Source organism: Rhinichthys klamathensis, unplaced genomic scaffold (assembly GCF_029890125.1).
Source record: "Rhinichthys klamathensis goyatoka isolate OS25496 unplaced genomic scaffold, OSU_Roscu_1.1 h1tg000021l_1, whole genome shotgun sequence".
Classification (NCBI taxonomy): Eukaryota; Metazoa; Chordata; class Actinopteri; order Cypriniformes; family Leuciscidae; genus Rhinichthys; species Rhinichthys klamathensis.
The window spans coordinates 2,630,482-2,648,045 of record NW_026606572.1 but is presented as its reverse complement, the minus strand read 5'-3'; the positions used below and the strand labels follow the sequence as shown (position 1 = coordinate 2,648,045).

General features: G+C 38.1%; 2 protein-coding genes across 3 annotated transcripts in view; both read left to right on the top strand.

The window, feature by feature from the left end:
- Positions 1-17,564, top strand: part of LOC130076509 (UDP-glucuronosyltransferase-like) — a 56,013-nt gene that overhangs the window by 13,149 nt on the left and 25,300 nt on the right. The window contains exon 1 of one of the 2 annotated variants that reach the window (XM_056241624.1): positions 8,569-9,430. The exons of the other annotated variant lie outside the window; for it this stretch is intronic. Coding sequence (XP_056097599.1) covers positions 8,588-9,430 — 843 coding nt within the window. The 5' untranslated portion in view covers positions 8,569-8,587. Of the gene's footprint in view, positions 1-8,568; positions 9,431-17,564 lie in introns of those variants that run through there. 2 annotated transcript variants of the gene reach the window in all.
- Positions 11,909-13,045, top strand: LOC130076551 (UDP-glucuronosyltransferase 1A1-like). Its single transcript, XM_056241671.1, has one exon. The coding sequence runs from the start codon at positions 12,165-12,167 to the stop codon at positions 13,035-13,037; it is 873 nt and encodes a 290-aa protein (XP_056097646.1). The 5' UTR covers positions 11,909-12,164; the 3' UTR covers positions 13,038-13,045.

The following is a 17,564-nucleotide window of genomic DNA, read 5'->3' as shown; positions in this document are numbered from 1 at the left end:
CAACACAACCTGTCATAAATATGTCATAAACATGACATAGCAGATTAATTATCAAACTTAAGAAACCACTTAGCTTTATGGGTTAACATTACATTAAACTGTCAGGTGGTTTGTTTTGACATTGGCTGTCATGAGGCCATTATAACATTTTAATGACAAATTCAATTTGTACCACTGTAGTTGAGGTCAAGAAAAATATTAATGACACAGTTATAATGGCGTCATGACAGCCAATGTCAAAACCAACCACATCATAGTTTAATGTAATGTTAACCCATAAAGCTAAGTGGTTTCTTAATTTTGATAATTAATCTGCTCTGTCATGATTATGACATATTTATGACAATTTATGTTGTCTTGGTAATGTCAAATTGTCATTACCAAGACACTGACAGGTTATGATGTATTGGTTTATGTCAAGTTGTCATAACAAATACATCTCAAACAATGTCATGTTTGCATTAAAAATGTCATAATTGAGCGAATGACACTTAATGACAGTTGTCAAACATGCATAAAACCTCCTTAATATTCATGACACGTGTCATGTCATGATTATTAAAGTGTCATGTCAGTCTTATGCACACCCCTTCAAGTAAAGTGTTACCGAACATTCCATTCTATCATTTTGGAAATGTTATGAAAATGTTATTTCTGAATGTTTTCTTAACGTTCCAAACATCCGTTTTTTTTAAGTACTAAGAACATTTTTTTCTTTATTTATGTGAATGTTAAATTCCATTCTATCATTTTGGAAATGTTATGAAAACTTTATTTTTTTAATGTTTTCTGAACTTTCAAAACATGTTTGTTTTTTACGTATTAGGAAAGTTTTTTTCTTGGTTTATGTGAACGTTAGAGGAACATTCAGTTCTATCATTTTGGAAATGTTATAACCTGAATGTTTTCTGAACGTTCAAAACATCCGTTTTTTTTTAAATATTAAGAACTTTTTTTTTCTTGGTTTATGTGAACATTAGAGGAACATTCCATTCTATCACTTAGGAAATGTTATGAAAACCTGAATGTTTTCTGAACGTTCAAAACATCAGTTTTTTTAAAGTATTAAGAACGTTTTTTTCTTGGTTTATGTGAACATTAGAGGAACATTCAATACTATCAATACGTTTTTTTTTTTTTTTTATGTTGTCTGAATGTTCAAAACATCCAGTTTTTAAAAAATGTTTTAAGAACGTTTTGTCCTAACATTTATACATAACTTTTGTTATGGAAACGCTCTCTTTAGGTTATAAAAAACTAACTTGCAGGGAACGTTCTGGAAAGCTCTCTTTAAAATATACTGTAAAATAAAACCTAAAAATAACCTGCAGGGAACATTCTGGGTAGGTTTACTTTGGGTTATAAAATAAAACCTAAAAATATCCTGCAGGGAAAGTTCTTGAAAGTTCTCTTTAGGTTATTAAAAAAAGAACCTACAGAGAACGTTCTTATTTGGTTCCCCAAAAAGTAAGCAACTGGGAATTATGGGGAACGTTAGGGGAAAGTTCTGTGTTTGTTGGGTTCCTTGTTAGCTGGGATTGAACAATGCATTACACTAATCAACCAGGACTTTGAATTTCCCTTCAGTAACAGCATTTCATCTGATTCTGAACTAAATTCTCTCATTGCCTTTCTATCACTCACAACTCTGCGCATGCACTTCATTCCATGCCATCTTTAAACCAAACATACAGCGTCTCCAGACAACCATTACACTCTAATGTCTCTCTTCAGCCTGAAGCATCACTGTAAAATGACAATGTTTGAAACTCCATATGAAACAATTCATATACACAGACAGAACACAATTTTGTGTTGTTTTCCACATGTCTCGTTAGATTTGACTTGTCTAGGTTTATGTTTGAGTTTGTGTTCTTTTCTCCCTTGTGGTGGGGTTGTGTGTTTGGTTTAGAAAATGTAATTTTTGCTCTTTATGATTCCATTGTTTGGACTGTGTACTTCCCAGAGAAGTACTACTACAGTAAAATGTGAATCTTAAAGTAAAGTCTTATCCGTTATTTTTGTAATTCAAATATATTTAATGCACTTAGAAACTTTATACTCTGGAAAAATGTAAATACTCTGGACAAATGTGTCAACAGTTTTTGGTACTTAAAATACTTTGAAATCCAAACCTGTAGCTGTAAGAAATTAATTGCTTACATTTTATGAATTCATATAAACATAAATAGAAACAGCTCAGGTTACGACTGTAACCTATGTTCCCTGAGAACAGGGAACGAGACACTGCGTCAGAACGCTATGGGGAACGCCTCCGCGTGAACCGGTGTCTGAAACGCTTATCTAATCATGGCAGTCCTATTGGCCGGCAACAGCATCATCACTCGTGCGACCCGGAAGTATATAAGGGGACCCTGGAGAACATGTCAACAACTTATCGTCTGAAGGGGACTGTTCAGCAGGCATCCCCAAGGCATGGCGAAAAGACGGAGTGTCTCGTTCCCTGTTCTCAGGGAACATAGGTTACAGTCGTAACCTGAGACGTTCCCTTTCGAAAGGGAACTCGCACTGCATCAGAACACTATGGGGAACAATCTACCCACACTGCCATGCTGAGGGGAGTGCATGCCAAATTATGTCTGTGACAAAAAAACATAAAAAAAACGGCAGTTTCACTGAAATGCCAAAAACACTCCCCCTTCGGGTCACATACAGGCTGTCAGTGACAGTATTCCCTACAACCACTACCCAAGCTCTAAGCCTCAAAGAGGCCTCCGATACAATGAAGGCCTACCAAGGCTGCTCAAGGCTTTGGAACCAACAACTTCAGTGGAAGGGGTTCATTTAAGGGAATATGGCCAGGGGGTCAAAAGGAGTCCCGTCCAGTCACTTTCTGTGGGGGACATGAAGTCAACCCCACATGCCACCAGGGAGGCTGACCTGGTCTAATTTAATGACCTAGTCTTGCTGTGACGATCTCCTAATTTACCCCTGGTTGTGGTGTATGCCCTGTGTTTGTTTGGTTTATATTCTTTCTATAAATGTTTGTTTCTCATTGTTTGGTAACTTTGTCTAGTCGAAGGTGCACATTAGACTGATAAAAGACACCAAGAGATGTATTTCTTTATTTTCTTTATTTGGAATTTACATAAATTATTAGTGTTATCCTCATTTGCAAAACTAACCTTCTGGGTTCATGTCTGCAGCATGGTTCCGGGGGTGGGTGTTTAAGAGGACGTGCGGCCTTCCTGTTCCTCATTTTATGCCATCCCAAAGAATTCTGGGTAGTGTAGGCATAGTCCATTTCTCAATGTGAGCAGGGGGTTATTGTTTCATGTTTTATCATTTATGTTGATAGTATGTAGAAATATATTTGTTTATTATTTGTATTACTTTTCTTGTATAATTGAGGTTAATGTATTTTTAATATTATTTTCCTTTAGTGTAGTTATGTATTATGTATGTGAACATATTATTTAAATTCCCTATTATTGTCAAATGGTTGGCCCTTTCAGTATAAAGGAATGCATTTTTGTCTGTTAAGGCAGTTCTGGTGAGGGACCTCTGTGAGGAGGGTCACCTTTAGTGTTTTATTTTTTGATGTGTTATTATTTTTCCTAAGTCAATAAAGATTTCATTGACTGCAAGCAGTGTCTCCTGCCTTCGCTCTGGTCATGTCTTCACACTTGCCAACAACCTGTTTCCTAAACAGAGTCTCTAACATATTTTGCCTCACTTGTGGAGGCATCCGATAGGGAGGACTGCAGATAGTGGCAGTGATCGCTCACAGACCAGATCATAGAGACGGGCATCCTGGAGAGTAAAACTCAGCCAAGCACTTTCTAACCCTTGCGAACGAGGGGGGTAACTCTACCCAATCCTGGTTCTACACAGTGCTTTAAAGCCATGTGGAGGCTGGGCACTCTGAAAGGGACCCTAATAGGGGAGCGCCTCCAGCTCTAGGGCTGATCTAACAGGGAGGCCTCGTGAGAGTCCTTCGACCTCCCGACCAGACTTGGGGAGCTAAGTATTCATACAGAACAATCCTCAGATAGATTCTGAAACACTATACTCAAAACCTGATAAGTATTGACCAGGCTCTGGGCTAGGTTTTGCCTTTGCAATGCTAAGCATCCAACTCGTTGGGGATCCGCCTTCAAGGGGGCCTGTCAAGGCCTAACTACTTGATAGCGGAACTGTTAGCAGAGCTAGCGACAGAAGTCAGGTGCTCTCACAGACATCTCTGTGGGCCTGGTTATACTTATTTCACATTGCCAACAGGCAGTGTACTCAGCAAAAGTGCTATCGACCCTTTAAAGCAAGGGGAGTAAATCTTACGCTACCGGATTATCGAGGAGGCCTACTGTAAGGCCTACAGCTTCGACTTTCATGGACGTCAGCCCGTGCAGTGCTTTTTAAACAGAGTCTCTAGTATTACTTGCCTTACTTGTGGAGGCATCCGATAGTGAGGACTGCAGATAGTGGCAGTAATCATAGAGACAGACATCCTGGAGAGTAGAACTCAGCATAGCGCTTTCGAACCCTTGCAAACGAGGGGAGTGACTCTACTCGATCTACACAGTGCTTCAGAGCCCTGCGGAGGCTGGGCACTCTGAAAGGGATCCTAATAAGGGGAGCGCCTCTAGCTCTAAGGTTTACATTGCCAACAGGCAGTGTACTCAGCATATCATATGAGCTATGGGTAGCAAAGTTCTCTAATAAAGACTCTAACAAGGGTAGTACTATCAGCATGACCCTAAGGAATATATCAAGGTCGAGGCCTATTATCTTGTATTTTTTTTAAGACAGATTTTACATTCTCTACTAAACCCAAGGAAATGGAGGCCACAATAAGTGGCCAACGACATTCAACCTTATGTCTTAAATTATTTTATTCAAGGGGCTCAGCGGAAAAAATCTTTTTTTTCAGCGGAGGCTTTTTGAAGATAGCCTGCTACCTATGCTGCTATCTACCCTGTAACACCACAGGCATTTTTACGCATAGTGCAAAAGGCGGGCCTTGTCTAGACGACTCTTGTAGTAAGAGGAAGCCAGTATAGGAACAACTATATTTACAGGAATAAATTATCACTCTAGCTCTAAGGAACCTACACTCAGATACTGAGAGGCTTGAGGCGAGAATGCTTAGCAAACCGCCACCAATTTCCTAGTTACTAAGCCCAAGCCAGAAAACGAGGCGGCCCTGTGAGGGCCGACACACGAATATAAAGTAACTGAAGTTCAGAGCTATAATCTCAATGACTTTCTAAAGTGAGAGGAGAACTGCTGCTCTAGTATAAGGTGGCTATCAAGGTGGCCCGAAGAGGGCCAATGCTTGACTTTGTAGTTATATCTGGAGCTTGACAGAGCGGTGGCCTCAGTAGAATAACTCCCGATAGGGAGGAAGCCATCTCACACAAAAAATGTCTATTAGGTGCTCGGATGAACGGTGGCCTCACTAGAGAATTTTCCATACAGCCAACCTGTTCACTACTACAGATTGGCACTACCCGTTATATAAGCCTGACGACTCTTACACAAGAGGAGGCCTATGGGAAGGGTATGCATAGCCTACCTATATATGGAACTTCAGGGCCCTAATTTCACCATCCTATGAAAACCATATTTAACACCCCCTTAATACTTCCTAACAGGGAACCGTGGCCTATTATTCAACCTTACTAAAAACTCACGTAAAGGGAGAAGACCTACAGAGCTCAACCTGCTGCCCATATAGCGATGGCCTAAACGACATTCAGAAAATGGAGGCCTATCACCATAAGAGCACGAAAGAGCACACTTTCTACCAAACCCGACACCAGACCTACAGAAGGGATCCAAATTGAGGGAATAACTCAAAATAGGTCCAGCCTAGGCTGATGCAAGAAGCGCTTGGTGTGAGAGATTTAAATGCTTCAAATCTGTCAGCAGATCAGCCTGGCATGCTTGCATGGCTGTGAGGGTTTGGGTTGTATATCCTCTTCACCCTCATCAGGCATCTCCTGCTCTCTTGGGCTGGTTGTTTTTATACACAGCACTCCTCTTCCATTTTGAGGAAAAGAAGCTCTTCCATGGGGACCCTGAACACGTCTGTTGAATGTATCTATTGGACAGCCAATTTCATGTGTCTGATTATTGGGAGTTCCTTCATTATAAAATGGAAAAGAATAATGAAGTTTTAATATTTCATATAAATGTAAGATTTGCAAAATCGCATATACTGATAAATACCTACTGCTGGATGTAGTTTTTTCTTCACATCTCCTTGGTTTGGAGGTTTTCTGTCCTGTAACACAATTTTTTTGGTTGATATAGTATTGGTTGGGATAGGGTGATGTAGTGTGAGCTGGATAGAAATAAGGAGATGCCTTTCAGACAAAACTCCAAAGTTAGAGAATTAGTACCTGTAGTGGCTTTCCTATAAGCCCAGGAAAGGTGGTAAGGTGTTCTTCACGCATAGTTAAAACAATGTCCACACAGCGTTATCCGTTTGAACAGTTTGTTATCCATTTAATGAGATGTATGTTTACAGAGTTTACAATCCATTGGTTCTATGGTAATAACCATATATTCCCGCCACCTGTCCCTTTCTGATTCAACCCAGTTTAGGAGTTTAAAAATCATGTGATTGAACAGGTGTGGCTTTCACCTGCACCACTGGTGCACACTGCCATCTAGTGGTTGAACAAATTACATTTGGCTCCTACAGTACCCACCATCTCCTTATATTTGGAAAGTCATACTTTAAGATGGAAATAGAAAGAAAACTTTAAATATCAACTGTATCAATGCAATTACTTGAGCTGGTAATTATTTACATATCAAAATTCAAAGGAAGCTCCCAACACAACGTGTAGAGTATTCTGAAAAACAATAAAACTCAGCAAAAATGTACTGTAAATGCATAGTTAAAATGGGGAGGTTTTTTCTTCTTTTACTCAGAGACATAATAATATAAATATAACAGAATTAGGACTATCTATCTATCTATCTATCTATCTATCTATCTATCTATCTATCTATCTATCTATCTATCTATCTATCGGCTGCATGTTGTCAGACACCTTGTGCATCCAAAAATCTCACTGGATTATTACAATTAATCGCAAAAGGAATGTTTGGAAATGTAAGCTGATATTTCCTACTGACACACAAAAGCAAAAGATATAGGCCTAAATAACTGTCTAAACCATTTTCTGGGGTGAAATAATAACGTGCCTAAGACTTTTGCACAGTAGGCCTACTGTAATATATATATATATACACAAAATAAAAATCATAATGTTGTAACACTTAACAATAAGTTATCCAGCTGTTCATTGTTTGTTCATGTTAGTTTACAGTGCATAAACTAATGTTAACAAATAGGCCTACAACTTTTGATTTCCATATTAGTAAAAATTGAAATTAACAAAGATTAATACATGCTGTAGAATTGCAGTTCATTCCTATTTTTAGTTAAACAAAGCAGTTTACTAATTAAACCTTATTGTAAAGTGTTACCATTAAAACAATAATAAAATTGCTTCATCGCCAAGCCCATTTATAACACCCAATCTAAAAAGTAATTGAACTGTCCGACAAACGCTGAAAAGGATAAAGGATGAAAACAAATGTAAGCTTCCCACACAGCGCGGGAGTAATGAAATGTGAAATACATGCACATAATCGGTATTTAGTTTAGAAGACAAATAAATTGTTAACAACTCATGCTCTCTTCGCCATGGTGTTATGTTTTAATAACTCCGCCCCCTGCCTGAAATGTGTGGCCTGGTTTGTGTGTCCTGAAACGTGGAAGGGCGCTGCGGTATGGAAGGATACTATTGTGCAGACCAGTATAAAGGCCAGTATTTAAAGACAGGCTGTGTATGATTGTTATCTTTAAGCTCATACTTCACTCTTGAAAAAGAAATGTTTAAAAGAGCACAACTTGTATTAGTGATGACCTTTAATACACATTGTTCCAGAAATTTTAGTGTCTATGTTATAGCATTTTAAAGTGTGTTGGTTTTTTGTTAGTGCTTTTTAATAGGTTATAAATTATAGATAAGTATTCCATTGTATTTAGATTTTTTGTTAAATTGTGAGGTAAAAAATGCAATTATACATTTTAACATGTTGTCTCATCCTATTTTTTTTTATTTATTTTTTTTACTTTTGTTACCCTACAAACATATCCAGTATTTTGCATATCTTTTAAAAAAACTAAAAATATACACCTATTTGAATAACAAGACCTGAAGACATTTCATGTTTGCTATGAGTTTGGTATTTGACAGGAAGAATCATTTATTTTAAAAAAGTATTAAAAAAGTAAACATATCTGTACAATAGTTACTTTTCTTTTTTTCCATTTTCATCTATGCCATAAGCCATATGCATTTTTCTCTATTTAATTTTTTTTGCATGACATAACATATTTCTAAACTTTCACCCCAATTGGTTGCTTCACCACCATATAGATAAAGTCCCACCCAGCTGCAAGGATCTCCACCTCTGCTTATAAACCAGACTCATTGTAAGATATTGGAGTAGTGTAAGCTACACATTACCTGGTTGTTTCTCATTGACCTCACCTATAGCTGGCAAAAGCCACAGTGAGAGATTTGATTATACCACTGATAAAATGACTGGCGTGTGGTTGCTCCTGAGTCTCTTCTTCTTGGGTTCAGCTGAAGCTGGGAAACTGTTGGTTATTCCATCAGATGGCAGTCACTGGTTAGGGATGAAGCCTATTGTGGAGGAGCTGGGGAGGAGAGGAAACCAGGTGGTGGTCGTCATCCCAGAGGCGAGTCTGAGTATGGGTCCTTCACAGAATACCACCACTCTGACATATCCAGTGAACTACACCAAGGATGAACTACATGCGTCATTGGAAGGCAATTTAACTGCAATTCTGAGTAATGACCTTTCTTCTGACCTGTCCAAGTTTCTGGTTTTCTTTTACCAAATGCACCTTCTTCAAACGTTTATAGTGAGGAATGCAGAGGGTCTGCTCTTCAATGAGGACTTGATGAAGAAGCTTCAAGACTACAGATTTGATGCTATTCTCACTGACCCGTTTGAGCCTGTTGGGGTCATTGTTAGTGAATATCTCTCCATTCCAGCTATTTATATGCAAATAAACCTTCCTTGTGGTGTCGACACTCTTGCCAGCCAATGCCCAAGTCCTCCTTCTTATGTTCCACAACGTAATACCCACTTTACAGACCAGATGAATTTGTGGCAAAGGTGTGTCAACTTGGTAAGGACTCTCCTGCAGCCCATGGCTTGTAGATACATGCATACTTGCGCAGATGAGATCGCCTCACGTGTACTGCAGAGAAAAGCATCTTTGATGGAAATCATGAGCCGCGCAGCTCTTTGGTTTATGCGCTTTGACTTTGCCTTTGAATTTCCACGACCGTTGATGCCTAACATGATCATGATTGGAGGAATGGCAACTAAGAAGCCAAAACCATTGTCACAAGTAAGCCCCCTTAATTACGTTTGCATGTAATTGCATGTACATTTGCACTAACAGTATCAGTGTCGTTGCTCTTTGTCCCTCTATCCCATTGCTCACTTTTCTCTATCCATGTCTGTCATCAACTCATCATCATGGGCTGTGAAAATAGCCAGCAAATCCACGAGCAAACCTCACACCATTATCTATACTATATATAGAGAGTGTTTTGTCTAAATTAATGGTGTCTAATGGGCTGAGAAAGAGCAAGAAACTGTTTGGGTCTCTTTTTTTCAGAGTATGTCTGTATGAGGACAGAATCATTCCAGAGATATGCTTCTCTTTAAAGATCTCTGGATAAAGACATCCTCCTTCCACACTGAAATACGCAGAGATTTAACAATTTTCTACCCTGATCGCACGTTATCATGATGGCTGATATATTCTTTTAGATGGGCTAGCTCGAGCGGGACATATTAAAGGGCACAATGTTTTTTTATAGCCGATAGCCCATAGTTTTTGTTACAGTCCAGTGTTGTGTTAGATATTTTTGTGAGATATAAATCACAGATTATTGTCCGAGTCTGTTTTTTTTTTCTAACAGATCAGCATTTGTACAAACTGGTTCTGTTTCATATTTAGACATTTAAATTAATTTGTTCTCTCTTTTTAAACAGTTAAACCAAGTTTTAAAATGAAACCAGACATAGAGGGGGACTGGGTATGGTTGTAACATTGGGAGAGCTGTAACACCACCAATTCCACCAATCAGGGACAAGCTAGGAGTCATTATTTACCCACTTCATCCCCTTACATACAACTAAGCACAATTTATTTGTAATAATCCTAGACAGTGGAAAAGAAAGACAGGTAGATGTGTGCCTGCCAGTGTTTTTATTTTAAGGAACTGGTAAGCTTTCAACGAAAAACAAGTCAGTCTGATCAGACTCCAGTCAATGAAATCTTTATTTTGGCTGTATGGAATCATTTGGCAGCTCTAAGCCAAAGGAAGTGTGAGTAAATCGTGCCCTATGCAGTATCTGGGCCCACCTGCACTCCAAGGTTAACAACATTGATTTTTTCACCATTGTTACTCTGATTGAGTTGAATTCAGTGTAGAATAAAAGATTTGTGTGACAGATAACCAGAGAGAAAGAGATACATTAGATTTGACGTAAGTAGAGTGTGGATGTATTCTAATGTGTGCTAGTATCTCTTTCGGTATACATGACAACCTTTAAAAGTAAAAAGATCTGCTAAAGCCACTTTTTCCACCTGCATCGTGAAAGTGCTTTGTAAGATTGACTCTTGTATATATTTTAACAGTATGTTGGATCATGTTAGATTTAGATGTGTTTATCTTTAGACCTTTTGTCATTTCTATAAATTCATTAGAATTTTAATCAAACACACTCATTTGCTTAAGATTAAATTGCAAACAGGTCATCGTGTGTAAAAACATGTGCTATGTAATCTTTCTCTCAGCACTTTCTTTCATTCAGAGTAGTGTGCTTTTGACCACTTAACCCCCTCATGCCACAGCCCTCTTGAATGTGAGAGTTCATGTTTTTGCGTGACTGCCCTGTGTTCGTGTGTGTTTAGAGAGTTTGCATGATATGTGAGGCAATCCTGTACTGACAGACCATAGTGACTTGCAGAATAGTTTTGAACATTTTGTCAAAAGGTCAACTTTATCCTCTAACAAACTCTGTACTTATGGACCAGAAAAGTGACTTTTTTCCTTCAATTTATAAACAATTGTGAGGGGGAAAATACTTAGTTATGCTTGCAGCTTGATTCAGTTTGTTAATATTACTATTAGTGGCCTCACGTTTATTTTTTTTCTTTCTGATCAATTAAAAAATGTCAAATCCAAAATACAATGACTTGATTACACCTCTTCTATGATTAAGATGTTTTAAATTTTTTTGTTAAAACTAATTTTGATATTTTTAGGCATAAAGTAAAAAATTGTCAGGGTGATACAACTGTCCTGATATCATAATGAAGAAAAAGGTAAAAATTAATCATTAAGTAGTTTGGCTTAATTTGGCTTTTTTTTTAATAGTTCTGAGACAATAACTATACATGCAGAAACTGGGAGTTGCACCACATGAAACAAACTAACTTTGCCTTGTCATAAAAAGGTCAAATTACCTGATATTTTAAGATACTTTTTGACATTTTTTTACTTTTACCTCTCTCTTTGTTCTCGTAAAAACAATTTATTAATAGGTCAATGCTGATTTATAATTATTATTATTCATTGTTGTTTTTTATGTTTGTTTAACAATGTCAGTCCATAAAGTTTGAAAAGTTAAAACTACCTGAATATGTAGAAATTAACTAAACATAATTCATAAATTCTGTAAAAGTTTATTGTGATAGTTCATGGTATAATGCTTGAACTAATGTTAATATGACAAAAGTGTTACCAACATATTAACCTGTTGCAGGTCCTCTTTACCTTTGTATGAACAAAGCTATCTCTTGATAATTGTGACAGTTCTTAATCCTTGCACATTCTTGAAATATTAACCTAGAGCTACATTTAACCCACTTGTTAGACTTTAAACCACAGTGCAGTGACGTAACATAAAAGTCTGAGCTTATTAGTTGTGCTGTACTCACATGCAGCCAGAGATCAACACACTCCCCTTTTGTCTAGTTTAGAAGCGCCTCCTCATTTGAAAACATTCCCAGGCGTCTTAAATGTATCGGATCTCCAGTTGCTGTCTACTGTTCGAACTTTAGAGGTATGGTGAGAGCACTGAGTGTTCCCGCTCTGGGTCTATTAGCCTGGCTAAGCTTGTTCTCCTCAGAGCCTGTGCAGGCTGGAAAGGTGCTTGTCATACCAGTGGATGGCAGCCACTGGCTGAGCATGAAGATCTTGGTGGAAGAGTTGTCTCAGAGGGGTCATGAGATGGTGGTCCTGGTTCCTGAAATCAGTTTTCTGATTAGGGCGTCTGCCAATTACACCACTAAGTCTTTCCGTGTGCCCTACACCATTGCTGAGCTAAATGCCAACTTGGACCACATAAGGAAGAATGCGTTTGAGAGGCCTCCACAATTTACTGATATTTTTGTGAATTTGGGGAACCTGATAGAGTTCACAAATATGCAGGTGAAAGGCTGTGAAGGGCTGCTGTACGACGAGCCCCTGATGAAGAGTCTAAGAGAGACGGGATTTGATGTTTTGCTCACCGATCCTTTCTTACCGTGTGGGACTATCCTTGCCGATTCCTTCTCACTTCCCGCCATTTATTTCTTGCGTGGAATTCCCTGTCGGCTTGATGAGTCAGCCGCTCAGTGTCCCTCGCCTCCGTCTTTTGTCCCGCGCTTCTTCACCGGTTACTCAGATAAGATGACTTTCCCTCAGAGAGCAAGAAACATGATTATGACAGTTTTTGAAATGTTCCTTTGCCGTAAACTGTTTGCCAGCGCTGATGAACTTGCCAGTAGATATCTGCAGAAGGACACTACATACAAAGAGCTATTAGGACATGCTGCAGTTTGGCTTCTAAGGTATGACTTTACCTTTGAGTTCCCCAAACCTCAAATGCCAAACATGGTCCATATAGGGGGCATCAACTGTGCAAAGAGGAGTCCACTGACAAAGGTAAGATGTTAATAAGCATAGCCTTTAACAACAGTGAAATGAACTTAATTAGAGGTGTTTAAGTTACCGGTATTGATAATCTGCTCACTATCTCTCAAAATGCTGTTTTACACCAGCACAAATCCTCTCATTATAACAAAGCAGAAATACAATGTCAATGAAAGATTCATTGTGAAGTTGATTCTTAAAATCATATACTTCACACTTCAGTACAACAAGTGACAAAATAGACAAAAATAGATATTTTAATGTTATGATTTGGTGTCTAAAACTAAATTCAAAAGTAAAAAAAAAAAAAAAGGCTATATTAGGGAGTGGAAATGACTAATGAGCGAATAAGTGCTCATCTGCCGCAATTTACTGGTTACAGTGGTGGTTCCATCATGTGTTATTTAGATTTTGGTTTGTTCCCTTTCAAGGGAACTTGTGCTGCGTCAGAGTAGTAATGGGCACTTTCAAATCAGTGGTTCGGAGTGCGTATCAAACTGCTTAAGTCAGGTGATTTTAGTAAACAAGACTTCGTTTCGTCATAACTGTTTCGAAATGTTTCGGAATTTCAATGGTTCACCATTTTGAACAAGTTGAACAAGTGTCTATGTTTTTTACCTGATCTTTAAACTTTGTTGCATTGACCAGCAGGCATCACCAGCGTGTAGTGTTTCGAATGCATCGAAATAGGGAGTCATTTTGCAAAGCAATTGGTTCAATTGATTCGATGCTTTGAAAAGCTTTCTCCCATCACTACGTCAGAGTAGCGCCGCTATGGAAATGCCTCTATGTGATTGCATCTTGAAGCACATGTGAAATCAGTCCAATGGCATGACAGAACATCATAAGCAGGTGACGTCATGACCAGGAAGCTAGCACACCCAGACCAAATGCTATATGTCCCAATTTAGAGGCTGCATCCTTAGAAGGACTCGGACTTCAGAGGCTGCACCCTTCGAAGGCAGTGAAGGTTGGACCGAGCGTTGTTAAATGGGACGATCTAGCCTACAGACGATTGTTCTTGCCGCCTTTCACCTGTGACAGCTGCCATTGATGAGTGACAGTAACGTTTGTACGGGACTTATTTGAAAGTTATATTGAACACTCTGAAAACAAAACGGGGTTCACAAACTGTCTAAATTCCACCATGGTCCATTTCTGTATATAATAAAGAGTATAAACTATATATAATCACATCTTAGTAAGATATAAGTCAACATTTGAACCGTTTAAAAGTTTTTTATTTTTATTTTTACATTTGTATCATTAGATATTTAAATAAGTTGAAACCCAATACTTGTGATTAAAAGTGTCATTTGGCAATTTCTCCCCAAAAAATCCTGTCGTCACTGGCGTGCAAGGAATTCTGGGGTAGGCAAGGCTGCAAGGATACATCTGTTGTACTCTTAATTTCATGGGAAACAAGGACGCATTTGAAGGAGCCTTCAATTTAGGACAGCCTTTGTCGCGCAGCAGTGACCCAATCGGCCTTTGAATGTAATTTTAGTGTCTATGTTTAAAATACAGCATTTTAAATTGTCTTGGTTTTTGTTTAGTGCTTGTTTAATATATATTATAGATAAGTATTTAACAGTGTTCCATTATATTTGGGTTTTTGTTATAATGTGAGGTAAAAAATGTGTCCTCATCCTAATTTTTTAAACTCTATAGCATATCCAGTATTTTGCATATCTGAAAAAAGTCAAAATATTTGAATAAGAAGACCTGACATTTCATGGTTGCCATTAGTTTCGCATTTGTCAGGAAGAATCATTTATTTGAAAAAAGTATTAAAGTAAACATATCTGTACAATAGTTACTTTGTAATATACTTTTCCCTTTTTCTTTTTTTAATTTTCATCTATGCCATTACAAGCCATATTTATTTTCTTAGCAAATTAGACATAATTCTCTGTTCAGACTATTGTAATCAAGCTCTCAATATTGTTTCCCTCTTTTGAAAAGTAATTTGCAACTGCAGCAAATGGGAGCGCAAAAATATACTTGTTGTATTTTCTGTTTATCACTTTAGACAACTACCACTTCAGCTTCTGAAAACCCCAGCAATGTGAAAAGGGTCCATTAGCTGCGGTCTGGTTTCCAGTGTTGACATTCAGAACAACGGTTGCTTGAGTGATATTGCTTAACAAGTAAATTATTTCGGGATTTTGGTATCAAACTGATTAGAACATTAATAGCTGAATTCGTAAGGACTTAAGGACGCTCCGGGTGAGAATATGCTAGTTCTCGCGAGAACCAAGTTCGTTTTAGACTTCTAATTCGCGACCGGTGTTTTGTTTTGCTCTATCCTTTGCGCTTCCGCGTTTGACACCGGGAACTTACGGTTACTTTAGTTACTTTTGCCTGCGTCCTACGTCATACGCTGGAACACCAGTCTCTCATGAACGCGCGTACGACAGTTAGCGAAAGTTAGCGAAAGTTAGAGATTACAGTTTGTAAAGTTTTAAATATGGATGTTTTCTTACACAAACGCATCGCTTCGCTTCAGAAGGCCATTATTAACTCCCCAGAGCCATGTGGGGCACTTTTATAATGGATGGATGCACTTGTATGTACTTCAAAACAGAAACAGCAATTCACTGCCTTAATTAAAGCTTGGAAGAGCCATGACATCTCTGATTGTATTCGTCTGAAAGAATAATGTCATATACACCTAGAATGACTTGAGGCTGAGTAAATCATGGGCTAATTTTTATTTTTGGGTGACCTATCCCTTTAAGTATGGTTTGGTGTTCAATACTGTAATCTAGCATGTATCTATTTGAGTAAAGCCACTAGTAAATATCTGACTATTTCCACCTTCACCACAAAAGTGCTTTGTGGGATTAACTCCAAATCCTGTAGGATATTTTAACAGTTTGTTCAATCATGTTAAATTTACTCCAGATTTAGATTCACTCGTGTACTGAATTGCTCTGAAACCAGTGCAGGCTTTTATATTATGATGTGTTCGGTCTAGACCTAGTTCATTAGAATTTTAATCAAACACACTCCTCTGCATCTGACTTTGTTTAAACATACGTATATTGTTTCCATCTGTTGTAGTTATTTTAATTATGAAATAATGATTAAGTGGCATATAAAATAGGCCCCCGAGTGTAAAAATGTGGTCTGTAATCTTTCTCTCAGCACTTTCTTTCAATCAGAGTAGTGTGCTTTTGACCACTTAAGCCCCTCATGACACAGCACCTTGTATATGAGGGAGGAGCTGGGAATAATTATTTAATTATAGTTGCACAATATATGAGGCAATCATACTACAGCCAGACTATAGAGACTTGCAGAACTGTTTTGAAAGTACACAACTTGACAAAAGTTAAAGATAAAAGCAATAAATTTAACCTTGAAAAAAAAAATTCTTTCTTAAATTCTTGAATGATTTATGGGTTGATCATACTTTAAATTTTTTTATTAAAATACATGTAGATATTTTTAGGAGGCATAAAGTAAAAAAATGCAACTTTTTGTTTAGTGCTGATTTATAAATACTATTGTTCATTGTTGTTATTCGTGTCTGTTCATAATAGATTAATGTTAATTTATACAGATTGAAATGTCACAAATGTATGTAGAATTTAACTTTAGCCTATAAAGGTATGGTAGACAATTTTTCGGTGAGGCTAGCAATAGCGAGCTAGCTTTGAAAGCATAAGATCCCACCCTCCCTTCAGAGCGTCTCCAAAGCTACGCCTCCTCCAAAACACATGAACGAGAACAGCAATGAGCAGACAAAAGCATCACGGGAGTGTAAGGGGTATACAGTCAAAGACCCAGAACCCGATATGAAGAAAGAAGACCCGGAGTCAGAATTATAAAAAATTTAAGAAAAGTTTTACTGAAGATAGTTTGCATTCTCATCAGCAGAAGTCAGCTTCAAGACTCACATAGGAGTTCGTAGGCCGCACCCCTTACAGTTACAAAGATCACAGCAGTTATACCATTTCCAAGGTCTAAGCTACGTCATTGCTTACAGGTTGAATGATTCTCATTGGCTAAGAAACATTAAAGCCTAAACAATTTAACACATGTGAGGAGATAGGGCTGCCTATCGCCATTAGTAAAGATAGTTGTCGTCCACTCATTGGATTTAGGTCTGTGGTGGCCTCGCAGGTTAGAGAAGGGCGCCGGGGTGTCTGGTCCGACCGTCCAGAACCTACATAGAATGTCATACGCACACACACACAAATAACAGACACTAGCAAATAACAGCTCCCATCAAGGCTGAAGAGAGTCTGAGCTCCTTATTATCAGTTAAGTATACCAAAACATAATGCTAAAACATTCACTCGTTTGGGAGAAAAACAGATAACTGGCATTTACTCCCAAGGAAGGAAATATACTGGAAAGAATACATTTTAATACAACAATTAAAGTTTGATAGTAACGCTCAATATAGCTTGACTATATGTCCAGCGAAGAATCATATGTGCCCACGTTGCCTTTAGGACCCTCTAACCTTTCTACTGATCCCAGAGAAAGAGACAAACGGCCTTGTGGGTTACGTGGCCTTCGTGTCCTGCGTGTACTACG